The 13,389-nt window shown below is 56.8% G+C and overlaps 1 protein-coding gene across 1 annotated transcript; it reads right to left on the reverse strand.

Annotated features, from left to right (window-relative positions):
- Window positions 1-8,836: 8,836 nt before the first annotated feature.
- On the reverse strand, window positions 8,837-12,641 carry LOC109740665 (peroxidase 16). Its single transcript, XM_020299715.4, has 4 exons — window positions 11,996-12,641; window positions 11,717-11,908; window positions 10,017-10,182; window positions 8,837-9,563 (listed from the first exon to the last, which is right to left on the reverse strand). The coding sequence occupies exons 1-4, from the start codon at window positions 12,254-12,256 to the stop codon at window positions 9,151-9,153; spliced, it is 1,032 nt and encodes a 343-aa protein (XP_020155304.1). The 5' UTR covers window positions 12,257-12,641; the 3' UTR covers window positions 8,837-9,150.
- Window positions 12,642-13,389: the final 748 nt, after the last annotated feature.

Here is a 13,389-nt window from a genome sequence, read left to right on the forward strand (position 1 = left end):
ACAGAAGATAGAAAAAGAATGAAAGTCATTCCCTATGCCTCGGCCATAGGTTCTATAAAGTATGCCATGCTGTGTAGCAGATCTATTGTATACCCTACACTGATTTTGGCAAGGGAGTACAATAGTGATCTAGGAGTAGATCACTGGACAGCGGTCAAAATTATCCTTAGTGGAATAAGGATATGTTTCTCGATTATGGAAGTGACAAAAGGTTCGTCGTAAAGGGTTACGTCGATGCAAGTTTTGACACTAATCTAGATGACTCTAAGTCTCGGTCTAGATACATATTGAAAGTGGGAGCAATTAGCTAGAGTAGCTCCGTGCAGAGCATTGTAGACATAGAAATTTGCAAAATACTTACGGATCTGAATGTGACAGACCCGTTGACTAAAATTATCTCACAAGCAAAACATGATCACACCTTAGTACTCTTTGGGTGTTAATCACATAGCGATGTGAACTAGATTACTGACTCTAGTAAACCCTTTGGGTGTTGGTCACATGACGATGTGAACTATGGGTGTTAGTCACATGGTGATGTGAACTATTGATGTTAAATCACATGGCGATGTGAACTAGATTATTGACTCTGGTGTAGGTGGGAGACTGAAGGAAATATGCCCTAGAGGCAATAATAAAGTTATTATTTATTTCCTTATATCATGATAAATGTTTATTATTCATGCTAGAATTGTATTAACCGGAAACATGATACATGTGTGAATACATAGACAAACAGAGTGTCACTAGTATGCCTCTACTTGACTAGCTCGTTGATCAAAGATGGTTATGTTTCCTAGCCATAGACATGAGTTGTCATTTGATTAACGGGATCATATCATTAGGAGAATGATGTGATTGACTTGACCCATTCCGTTAGCTTAGGACTCGATCGTTTAGTATGTTGCTATTGCTTTCTTCATGACTTATACATGTTCCTATGACTATGAGATTATGCAACTCCCGTTTACCGGAGGAACACTTTGTGTGCTACCAAACGTCACAACGTAACTGGGTGATTATAAAGGTGCTCTACAGGTGTCTCCAAAGGTAATTGTTGGGTTGGCGTATTTCAAGATTAGGATTTGTCACTCCGATTGTCGGAGAGGTATCTCTAGGCCCACTCAGTAACACACATCACTATAAGCCTTGCAAGCATTGTAATTAATGAGTTAGTTGCGGGATGATGTATTACGGAACGAGTAAAGAGACTTGCCAGTAACGAGATTGAACTAGGTATCGAGATACCGACAATCGAATCTCGGGCAAGTAACATACCGATGACAAAGGGAACAACGTATGTTGTTATGCGGTCTGACCGATAAAGATCTTCGTAGAATATGTGGGAGCCAATATGAGCATCCAGGTTCCGCTATTGGTTATTGACCGGAGAGGTGTCTCGGTCATGTCTACATAGTTCTCGAACCCGTAGGGTCCGCACGCTTAACGTTACGATGACAGTTATATTATGAGTTTATATGTTTTGATGTACCGAAGGAGTTCGGAGTCCCGGATGAGATCAGGGACTTGACGAGGAGTCTCGAAATGTTCAAGATGTAATAATCGATATATTGGACGACTATATTCGGACATCGGAAAGGTTCCGAGTGATTCGGGTATTTTTCGGAGTACCGGAGAGTTACGGGAATTCGTATTGGGCCTTAATGGGCCATACGGGAAAGGAGAGAAAGGCCCCAAAGGGTGGCCGCACCCCTCCCCATGGGCTAGTCCGAATTGGACTAGGGAGGGGGGGCGCCCCCTTCCTTCTTTCTCCTTCTCCTTTCCCTTCTCCTATTCCAACATGGAAAGGAGGAGTCCTACTCCCGGTGGGAGTAGGACTCCCCCCTTGGTGCGCCCTCCTCCTTGGCCGGCGGCCTCCCCCTTGCTCCTTTATATACGGGGGCAGGGGGCACCCCATAGACACAACAATTGATCATTGATCTCTTAGCCGTGTGCGGTGCCCCTCTCCACCATATTACACCTCGATAATATCGTAGCGGTGTTTAGGCGAAGCCCTGCGTCGGTAGAACATCAACATTGTCACCACGCCGTCGTGCTGACGAAACTCTTCCTCAACACTCGGCTGGATCGGAGTTCGAGGGACGTCATCGAGCTGAACGTGTGCTGAACTCGAAGGTGCCGTGCGTTCGGTACTTGATCGGTCGGATCGTGAAGACGTACAACTACATCAACCGCGTTGTGTTAAACGCTTCCGCTATCGGTCTACAAGGGTACGTGGACAACACTCTCCCCTCTCGTTGCTATGCATCACCATGATCTTGCGTGTGCGTAGAAATTTTTTGAAATTACTACGTTCCCCAACAGCGAGGACGGCGTCGACCTACTCGAAGAAGCACGTCTCTTGGCGCTCAGTCGCTCAGCCATCTACCAGCAAGGCCTGAGGCACTACCACAGCAAGAAGATCAAGCCCCTCGCTTTTGGCGAGGGAGACCTCATCCTCTGACTCGTCCAGGAACAAGCCGGCCAGCCCAAGCTGTCCCCTCCATGGGAGGGCCCATTCATCGTCAGCAAGGCCCTGTGCGATCGCAACGCCTACTACCTCACCGACGCCCGCAAGTCAAACAAGCGCAAGAGAGACACCGCCGGCGAAGAAACAACCCGGCCATGGAATGCAGAACTCCTCCGCCCGTTTTAAAGTTAGCTATGTGCACATATGTATCGCTGCCTTTTGTAATCACATGAAAACTATGGAGTCCCCGAACGACGCTCGGGGGTTGCCCTTTTCCGACCAAGCTATTGTGTCTCCTACATTTGTGCACTATTTATCTCTTAAACCCGGCCACCGGTTCGACTTGCTCGACCCGGGGGCTCGGGGGCTGGCCGGCTTGGTCACCACCCGCCGCCTGCCTTAGCAATTCCTGATGCGTTAAGGTTGCCGCGGCCCTCCACTTCGCCCTAGGCCACATAACCGGCTTCGGCTGTCGACTGACAAGCACAACGGACCAAAGCACCAGCGCGCCACGAATACTAAGTCAAGGATCGCCGTGTTACCCAACCCGGCCCCGCCACTTCTAAAATTACCGCACGACCGGCTGCTCGCCAACCGGCTTCGCCGGATTGCCGCCAGCCGGCCCAGTGGGTGCTTCGCTCGCGCTCAACGTTTCGAAAGCCTAAGTACCGCGCGCACCTCTCAAAGGCCGAACTCCTTGTCACGGACCGGAGCCTCAGCCGTCAGACTCGCGGGGGGGAGGCCCGAGAGGGGAAAGTCGCAAGAAAATGGCTCGAAAAATGAAAAGTAAAAGCACAGGCATCCACGAAATATACACATCACAAGTTCAAATTTAAAAAGGCCCAAGGCCCGAGTTCATTACACCCAAGCGCCCCCAGTTGGTGGGTGGACCTGCTACCTAACAGAAACTTGTACGAAGTCAAGACACAGCCTCAGGCATCTCCAGCGCCGGGTCGCGCGACAGACGGCTCCCCCTCGGTGGCCTCCAGATTTGCCGAGGTGCCGGTGTCCTCCTCGACACCCGCATCACGGTAGACGTCCATCTCCTCGAAGCTGCCCTCCGGGTCGTCCAGAAGCAGGCCGTAGTCGTCAGCGGGCACGACTCCACCATCCTCCGCCCGCTCCGGCCGGAACTCATCGTGGAAGGCGAACCCGGCGATGTAGCTGGCCCGGGCAGCAATCCGTCCGGCCTTCGCCTGCAGCTGGTTCTCCGAGCCGGCTTGCTGGCCCATCAACGCGTTCAGCGAAAGGTCCGGATGCCAAGACATCGCAAACCTGAGCGCCATCTCGGCGCTGGCACGAGCAGCGCGCCAGTCGTGGAGCCGATCCGGCCCCGCCTCCAACCACCGCGCCAGCCACGTGAAGCTGTTCGGCGCAACGGAGCCCGGTCACAAGGCCACCGTCATCGCGGCGCCGGCCTCAGAGAGCCGCCCCATCTGCTCGCTCAAGACTTGCAGACGAGCCTCGGCGGCAGTCACGATCTCTGGGAAGGTCCAGGCCACCTATGGGTCAGTCCCGGAGCCGATGACTCCCTGCGGGTCGCATTGAAAGTGGACGGCTTCCTCCGCCAACTGGCGCGTCTCTGGGAAGGCCCCTGCCAGAAACCAAAGCAAGTCAAGAAAAATCACCAAGGGAATTAAGACGGGATCCCAGCCCGGCAGAACCCAAGAAAAGCACTTACTGGAGAAGGACTCTTCTAGGTGTTGCGCTTCGGTCACGCTCCTGGAGCGTCTTCTCCAGGTCGGCGACCTTGGCAAGAGCCGCCTTCAGCTCGGTGTCCTTGGCCTCGGTCGTCTTCTCGGCCTCCTCGCGGCGACGGGTCTCCTCCGTCGCGGCCACCAGCGCCTTCAAGCGCTCCACCTCGGGCTGGAGCTGACCCTTGTCGTCGGCCAGCTTGCCGCGTTGCCGGTCGGCCTCGGCAAGGGCCTGCTACGCCTCCACAACCTTGGCGGCTTCTGCTTTGAGGCGTTCCACCTCGGCCTCAAGACGGCTCTTGTCGCCTGCCAGCTGCTCCTGCAGCCGGCTGGCTTCATCGAGCGCCTGTCGGGCTCTCGTAGCATCCACCTTCGCCTTCGCCACCTCGGCCTCAAGCCGGCCGGCATCGGCGACAAGCCGGTCGTAATGATAGCCGGCTCGAAACAGCCGGGTCTTCCAAGACAGCACCTCGGCTGCAAAAGGAAGATTCAGAAACAAAGGACCAATTTAAGAATCGACCCAACTGCTACGCAGTTGGCCCGAATCTCGGGGGCTACACCCAGTGGGTGCGCTAACGCGCCCCCACTAAAAAAGAGCACGCAAAAGAAGAATACCAGACGTGATGCGGAGCTCCTCCTCCTTCGCGGAGAGCTGCTCCTTGAGCTGCCGGTGCTTGTCCAGGAGCTGGTTGAAGACGCTGACGCTGTAGGAATCCAGTTGCTGCAAGCAGCAACGATCAGCACAAGACAGCAGTTTAAGATTCAACCCAACAGCTACGCAGCTGGCCCAAATCTCGGGGGCTACACCCAGTGGGTGCGCTAGCGCGCCCCCACACGGAAGAAGCAACCAAAAGAAAAAACAGACAAGGGAAAAGTTACGAGCACGGCGCGCTCCAGCTCCCGCGTCTGCTCCAGCTCGGCCTGGGCAAAGGCCTGGATCCTGTCCGACCGCCCTCGCAGGCGCCGGCTCACGGCGGTCATTGCCGCCTCCTCCTAGGTCTGAGGCCCGTAGACCTCGCCAGTCCCGCCCCGAGCTAGCTGCGACCCGGCGGCCCCACGACCTGAGCACTAGGGCGTGCTCTCCGCTGACCGCCTCTTCGGCGGCCGCCGCCTTCTCCGGCACCGTTATAGGCTCGGCGGCCGAGACGGCCAGCGGCGCCTCGCTCGTCGATGCCTGGGGCGTCCCCTCCAGCGCCGTCCGCGGCGCCTCCTCCAAGACGTCGCCGCCGCCGCCCCCATCGGTCCCCGCCCACTCGACCAAATCGGTCCGCGGCGGGGTGACATCCCCAAGTACCACGACCTCCCGGTCGAGGTCCATCGCGTTCGCGCGGCCGTCCGGGCCGCGCTCCCCTCCCGACGCCGGCACAAAGACCGTCGTTGCTGGCACCGTCCCTGCCGGCATCTCTGGCCACGCCTGCTCGCACCCACATCGTTGCGGCGTTAATCCAGGCCTGGGTCGACGCCGCCTCCAGCTCCACCTCGGCCCGGTTCCGATCCCGCCAGGCCAGGCCTTCCGCATCGGCTGGGTCCAGGCCGAGATTCGGATCCACCGGCTCCTCCTCCTCGTCACCGGGTCCGCCGCCAGCCGCAAGTTCGACATGTGGTTGGGGTCCTGGAGCCCGGTCATCTGACCGATGAGGTGGCTGCGCTGCTGCAGCGGCAGCACGCGACGCCTGATGAAAGCGGTGATGAGGTCGGTGCCGGTGAGCCCTTCCCGCTCCTTCATCACCGACACCCGCTGGCACAGGTTGAGCACCTCTTGCGACGGGTGTTTGGGGTAATAGCCCCAGTTCTGCTTCGCCCACGGCGGCAAGTCGACGAATGGCGGCAGGTTGATGCGGTCTGCTCCAAGATTGCGGACGTAGAAGAAAGAATTCTGCCATTTCTTGACAGAATCCACCAGCGGCTTCTTGGGGCAGTCAGCGCCCGACCGCTTGGAGATGACGTCGGCCCCGCAGTCGAACATCTCTCCGGCCCTCGGCCCCTGCTGCTTCAAAGAGAAGAAGCGCACCCAGAGGTCGATGGACGGCTCGACCCCCAGGTACCCCTCGCAGAGGGTGATGAAGCCCGAAAGCTGCACGATGGCTCCCGCGCTAAGATGATGGGGCTGGAGCCCGAAGAACTCCAGGAAGGTGCGGAAGAAGGTGCTCGCAGGAAGGTCAAACCCGCGCTTGATGTGTGGGTAGAAGACCACGCGCTCCGTACCCTTGGGCCGCGGCTCCCGCTCACCCTGCAGCAGGCGCGCGGCAACCTCTGTCTTCCCCGGCAAGCGCTTGGTGGTGCGAAGGTAGGCGATGTCGTCCAAGGTGACGGTCGAGCCCATCCACGATCCCGACGGCAGCGCCATCAACGAAGACAAAGAAAAGAAAGGAAGAAGAACGGCGATGAAGCTCTGCTCGAAGCGATGGGCGCCGCAGCGCGAGACGGTCGCAAGAAGCAGAGGAAGGACGAAGAGGCAGGGGAGTGCGAGCGAGAATGGTTTCCGCCGCTCCCCTCCCCCAATTTATAGCCCGCGGTTCGAACGTGGGGAAGTGGGATCGTTTGCGCTCGCCCGTCCCACTTCCCCGCAATAACTGCGCACGTACGCGCACAATAACTGCCTAGAGAATGGCAACCGACTCGCGGATGCCGCAATAAATCCGCGCGCGTGGGCCGAGGGCGCACGGCGGCGGGCCCCAGCACATCGCCCGGTCCTGTCACGCGCGTGGCCTGTCAGGCCCCTCCGGCTTCCAGGCGCCACGTGGCGCCCGCGCGAAGCCCAAAAGATTGCTCCAAGATTCGGCGGACTCTTCGGTTTCCCGCCGCTGCCGGAATGTTGCGATCCAGCTTCCTGAAGCCGGCACGCAGTGGGTGTTTCCGGACCCGGCGGTCACAAAATTCGCCTCCTCAAGGGGGGGGAACTGCGAAGGCCCTCCCATCCGAAGACGGCGGACCTTCACAGCTTCGGGGACTACTGTCAGGGGGATGAACCCCGGGCAGGCAACGGAACCCGGATCCTTTTCAAAAACAATGGGGCCAGCATCGCCTCTCAAGCCGGCTTATGCTTGGCCAGGTTGCTCAACCCGGCCAAGCCTCTCGACCCGGCCAAACTCTCCAACTCGGCTAGACTCCTCAACCCAGCCCCAATGGCCAGCTCAAGGCGGCCGAACCCGGCACACCAAGACTTCTCCAACAAGCCAGCCTCACCTTTGGCGCGTTCCTCAACACGGCCTCGGGTCAGCTCCCTTCCCATCCCAGCCGTACGATGGGACGAGTCTCCATCCACTGATGACCGAGGAAACACTGCCCCGCCCATGCCTCTGGTCAGCCGGACGTGGCAACAGTGCCCCACCTACTCGCTGACCAGGGCCGGCGTGGCAACAGTGCACCCATCGTCACTGGTGACGCCAGCAAGCAGCGAACTGACAGAGGGCCACTGTAGCCGACTCAACCCGGCCACTCCCTGACGATCGACAAGACGGCGAATAGTGCCCCTAGGCACGCGGGACCCGCGCCCGGAGAACCCGAAGAGCCCTGACACCCGGCGGGTCCCAGCGCCGGCTTCCCGGACAATGACAACCCGGCCCCACGGCCTTGTAACATTTGTACCCCTGGGGGTTGGCCTATAAAACCCCCAGGAGCCCTCATGCATATGGGCACGACGAGAACGATAGCGAACACCAGATCAACTAGACTAGCCACACTAGGAGAGGGAGCAGCCTAAGCCTTGGCCTGCCTTCCTTCTTCCTCGATACAGCTCTAGGAGCGACTCTGTACTGCTGCATATAAACCACACTCGGCAGGACTAGGGGTGTTATCTCTCCGGAGAGCCCCGAACCTGGGTATGTCTTGCGTCCCACACCCGCTCATGCCGACCTCGCCTCTGGAGCCCACCAATGCCCTCGAGCCTCCTCCTCTCTTTAGCCATCCCTTGGCATCTGCCGTGCGCCCACCACAACACAAACCCAACAAACACCTTCAGAGACACCTGTAGAGCATCTTTATAATGACCCAGTTATGTTATGACGTTTGATAGCACACAAGGTGTCCCTCCTGTATTCGGGAGTTGCATAATCACATAGTCAAAGGAATATGTATAAGTCATAAAGAAAGCAATAGCAATAAAACTAAACGATCATTATGCTAAGCTAACAGATAGGTCTTGCCCATCACATCATTCTCCTAATGTGATCCCGTTCATCAAATGACAACACATGTCTATGGTCAGGAAACTTAACCATCTTTGATTAACGAGCTAGTCTAGTAGAGGCATAATAGGGACACTCTGTTTTGTCTATGTATTCACACATGTATCAAATTTCCGGTTAATACAATTCTAGCATGAATAATAGACATTTATCATGATACAAGAAAATATAAATAACAATTTTATTATTGCCTCTAGGGCATATTTCCTTCACCGACCGCCCCTCCTTGTGCTCCCAAACCCCCATGCCTCCTCCCACCTTCCTCCTTCAATGCGCAGATCGACGCAGAGATGCGGATCTGGCATGTCAGTGGTGTTTTTTTGCCCTAGCGTTTTCTGTCGCCGCTGCCGTGTGCATCCTCTGCCATCCATGCTGATGCATGTTGCATCCTCTGTCACCGGCTGGCTGGAGCCACCATGCCATACAGTGCAGTGCACAGAACATTCAACTTCACATAGTACATCCACTGTATTAACATGCAACTGTTTCAAAAAATAACTCCATTCATTCATATGGGATAGTATACTTGTTGATTAACTGGACCAATCGTAACATTTACATGGATGTAACTGTGCCTCCTATCCCACGGCATTTATATGCTTTATTACATGGTGAAGAAAAGAATCGGGCTTGAACAAATCGGCTATGACAATATGACTTGTGTGAGCATATGGGGCGAGCATGGGCAGGGAGAAGAGGAGAGACACATGACAGAATTGATTGATTGGCCCATCCATCCATTTACCCTCTCTACTGAATGTACGTGTGATGCTACCACGGCAGCTAGAGCTAAGCAACATTAGTTGACCTTGGTGCAGACCCGGCGGATCTCGGCGTCGGAGCCGGCGGTCTTGACCCCGATGCGGCCGAGCTTGGCCATGGCGGCGACGAAGGCGTCGAAGAAGGCGGTCTGGTTGGCGGCGAAGTGGTTGACGGTGGCCCGGGAGCGGCGGTCGGCGAAGAGCACCTGGTCCGACGACAGCAGGCCCTTCTGCTGCTGCAGCGTCTGGTAGTAGCCGTTGTCGAACTTGTTGGGCGTGACGGCGTCCAGCATGGCCACCGTGGTGGGGCTGTAGTTGAGCGGGCACGTCCCCCGCATCTGCCGCAGGAAGGCCAGGTTCATCGGCGGGCTGTACTGCGGCCGCGCCCCCTTGAACGTGTACAGCCGCCGCACGAACTTGTCGCAGTGCGTCACCCCGATCGTGTGCCCCCCTGCACCACATTTCATTTCCACGTCAGCACAGTAAGATCGAGATGGATTTACGGGATCTGATCAGTGACAAGGAAATGGCCTGCACGCGCTGCAGCCAAAGTACTTGTCTACCCAACGCCAGGCTGGAAGGGCCATGCGTTTCTACGAGCATGCAGTAGGCCTTGGCTGGCATTGGCTTGCATGCCTGATGGGATCGGTTGGTACACTTGTGGAGAGCAATGTGGTACTGATGGGGATATGAGAAGTGATGAGCGCCCTCACGGCGCCGCTTCCCCCATTCGGCCACTCCGGTTGGGTGGCACGCATGGGACTTGCTAACCACCGTTCCAACTAGAGTATCTATCTATCTATCTTGAGCGGCTAATAATTCAGAGGGAATGTTTTGGGGTGATGTTGCCGGAGGGAGATTATCAACCAATCAATCAATCAATCAATCAAGCCGTACTACTGACCTGAGAGGGCGATCATGTCGGTCTGGGTGAGGCCGTTGGCGGCGAAGAGCTTGTTGAGCTGGTCCAGGGAGAAGCCGGCGCCGGGGAGGCTGTGCTTCACCACGGCGCGCGTCCCCACCTTGCCGTCCAGCCGCCCCAGCTCCACCGGGTAGAACGGCCCTCCCGCCTGCATCATCATCAAACCAAATCATCATTAGTAATAGTATCATCATTAGCAGTGAGATTATTACAGAACGGTACAGTAGTACGAGCCGACGAGCACGCGCTTGAGTCTGGTCATAATGGGGTAACATAAGTAGTATCATGTACTTGGACTCGCAAACATGCTTATGTCACAGGCAATTAAAAAAATGGTTATAGTAACATAGGTAGATACTGTAATATAAAATGTAGTGCTTATGTGTCATGCATGGCAATAAATGAGACAACCTATGATACTATGCACTATAGAGGTAGTAACATAGACTAGTAACATATCATGTTAGTAGTCTAAGTTACTCCCCGCTATGACCAGCCTGAGCAGAGTTTCCGGCACGGCGCGTAACTTGCGCGACTCCTCAATAATTGACGGATTAATTCCGCAGCAGCTCTACCGCTGCCTGCCACCACAGTGGCCATACAGATACGTGCTCGGCGGATTGGTTGTCGCCGTACGTACGCGGTTCATTTACGCGGCCAAACCGTGTGTACGCACCACGCCGGGAGACGCTTTTTTCACCGGGGCGGCTGAGCCCGGTCAGGTCAGAAGAGGAGGCCGGTCCGAGACGGACAGCGCAGCGGTAGCAGTAGCAGTAACTCGCTCCCGTCGCGTCCGTCCCCACGCCGTGCCCTCTGGACTCTGGACTCTTGAACACTGCTGCTGCTACTGGATGAACGAATAAATACGACAGCGGAGTTCCGACCGGCTTGGCCGCAGCTGGGACCACGACCGTGTCGGCCCCAAAATTTTAGCGCCAAAAGATCCCGACTTTTCGAGCTTCTGGAGTGCCCAAATCGAACTAGGTCCAAAACTGTGCGATGAAACACCGAAGAATGTTACTCTCTTCGGTTAAGAACTACCACAGGTGGGATTGATGTGGTGGCAAGTGACATTAATACTGCTTAATCTAGTTGTAGTCCTCTTCATAGTACGTAATCCAGTACAAGTATACGAGTAGTTGTTTGTTGGGCAGCGAAACTTAATCCAATCCTAGCTAGCTGCTGTATGCTGGTGGCAATGGTTTCGGCACCACCGACGTTGCGGCGCGCGCACACAAACTCCGGGCATGGCGCGTGGGCACGTACGTACGTGCGTGTTCCCGGCACAGGGAGAGGCGTAATTGCGTCGTCACTGACTCACACACAGCTAAGAGAGAGAGAGAGAGAGAGAGAGAGAGAGAGAGAGAAGGCTCGTCACTACGGCTGCACACGGCGTGGGACATGTCAGCGCCATCATAGCTGTCGCTCGACGGGCAGGTGCGCCGCGGCCGCGCCGAGAGCGAGCCACCGGGCGCGAGACAGAGCCGCTCGAAGGAGCAGCCGCGCACGGTTAGCACTAATACGACAGGGAGAGGGCTTAGTGATGGTTTAGGAGCACGGTTTGTTGGCCACCTCCTAATTGATCCCTCGCGTCGCCGTCGACCAAAGAAAGGCGGCACTCGAGCGGCTCTCCGCGCTTTCAGGCCGAAAGCAGCAGCAGCGTGAAGGGAGACGGGATTTACCTGCTGGACGACGTCGCGGGTGGCGAGCGCGAGGATGTCGGCGCAGGAGACCTTGTTGGAGCAGCCGGCGACGGCGTCCACGGCGGCCTTGGCGCGGGTGATGAGGTCCAGCGCGTCCGGCGACAACGTCGTGTCCGCGCCCGCGCTGTGCTCGTCGCCCGGCCCGGAGATGAGCACCGAAGCGTCGCACCCCTGCACACCCATACCATTCGATTAATCGATGCAAACAACAGTTAAACACTAGAAGCAAGCTTTGATTTTTGTATGCGGCGCGCGTACCCTGACGAAGCAGTCGTGGAAGAAGAGGCGGAGGGTGCCGGGCGCGGCGTTGAAGGTCTCCTGCAGCTTCTGGGCCACGGCGCCGCGGACCAGGGTCTCCACGTTGGGGCACGTCTTCGCGTAGTAGTTCCGGCTCAGCCCCGCCGCCGCCGCGCGCGGCGCCGCCGTCGCCAGCAGCAACAGGCCGAGGACGACGGCCGCGGCGACAAGCACGCTCTGCCGCCGCGACCGCAGCTGCAGCCCCCTCGACCTCATTGCCATCTACTAAAGGAGCTGCTTGTCTCCCTCTCTTGGACCCTTAACTATCTCTTCTTGCTTACGGCTTCCTCGCTCTGCCCTGCCTGACCTTAATTGATGCTTGCACTTGCCGCTGCCCTCACTCTCCCTCTCTCTCTCTCTCTCTCTCTCTCTCTCTCTCTCTGTAGCTAACACTCGGCGTGCCTTAAGTGAGGAGAGAGGCGGGCGCGCGCGCGCTTATATAGACGGGGAAGATGACTAGATGAGGTGAGCTGGGCCTCGCCTGTCGCCTCTCCTCGCCGGCGAAGGAGCTGGCTAGAGGAGTAGACCCGAGACGAAGGGTGGAGTGTTACGAGCTGCAATGATGTGGACGAGGGAAGGAGTAGTGAGAATATTAAGGCATCGGCATGGGGACACGCCCTGCTCGGCTCCGCACTAAACAAAACCCCAACGCCAGCCCGCCAACGGCTGTGATCCTCTAGTCCTCGCCCACTGCTCGCTTTGGAGAGCCTGCCAGAACAGAGGAACACTAAGCAACCAGAGTCCGGATTAACGTAATTTAATACGAGTTTGCAGTACACGGTGCGCAGGCATTTGCTGAAACCTGTGATTAAAACTAGGGATGGACGATCCCAGCGGCCAACTTGATCACCGTCTGCTTCCGCGGCAGCTAGCTAGCGGGCTCGCTCGTGTGCTTTGCTCCGCGCGCACGCCAAACGTGTCGCGTCACAGCTGTGTCCGCATCCGGCCCATGCATTTCGGCGCGACGGATAGGCTTTAGTATTCGAGTACCGAAACGGAACCGGACGAGTCCCACGGGAAGGCTACCGGCCCGGAAAGAAGCTCACGGGCTCCGCCACGACGCCGCCGGTACTCGCCGCGCCCGCCCGGGAACGGAGGCGTGTAAGTACGTGCTCACTGGTCAGGCCATGTGCCGGGCTCGCGGTACTGTGCAATTAGCTAGCTGTATCACGTCAATCACGTACGTAACCAAGTTCCAGAAAAACAAAACGAGAGCTGTACAAAAAGATGTTGCGTCTGGAACTCTAGATACCGCCGCCGCCTCGAGTCGAGGCCCACACGTACTACACGTAGGTAATACGCCACGGGTGCCGCGGGAAGAAGAGGGGAAAAGCGAGAGGAGCGGCGAGGACGGA

The sequence above is a fragment of the Aegilops tauschii genome, chromosome 7, assembly GCF_002575655.3.
Source record: "Aegilops tauschii subsp. strangulata cultivar AL8/78 chromosome 7, Aet v6.0, whole genome shotgun sequence".
NCBI classification, from domain to species: domain Eukaryota; kingdom Viridiplantae; phylum Streptophyta; class Magnoliopsida; order Poales; family Poaceae; genus Aegilops; species Aegilops tauschii.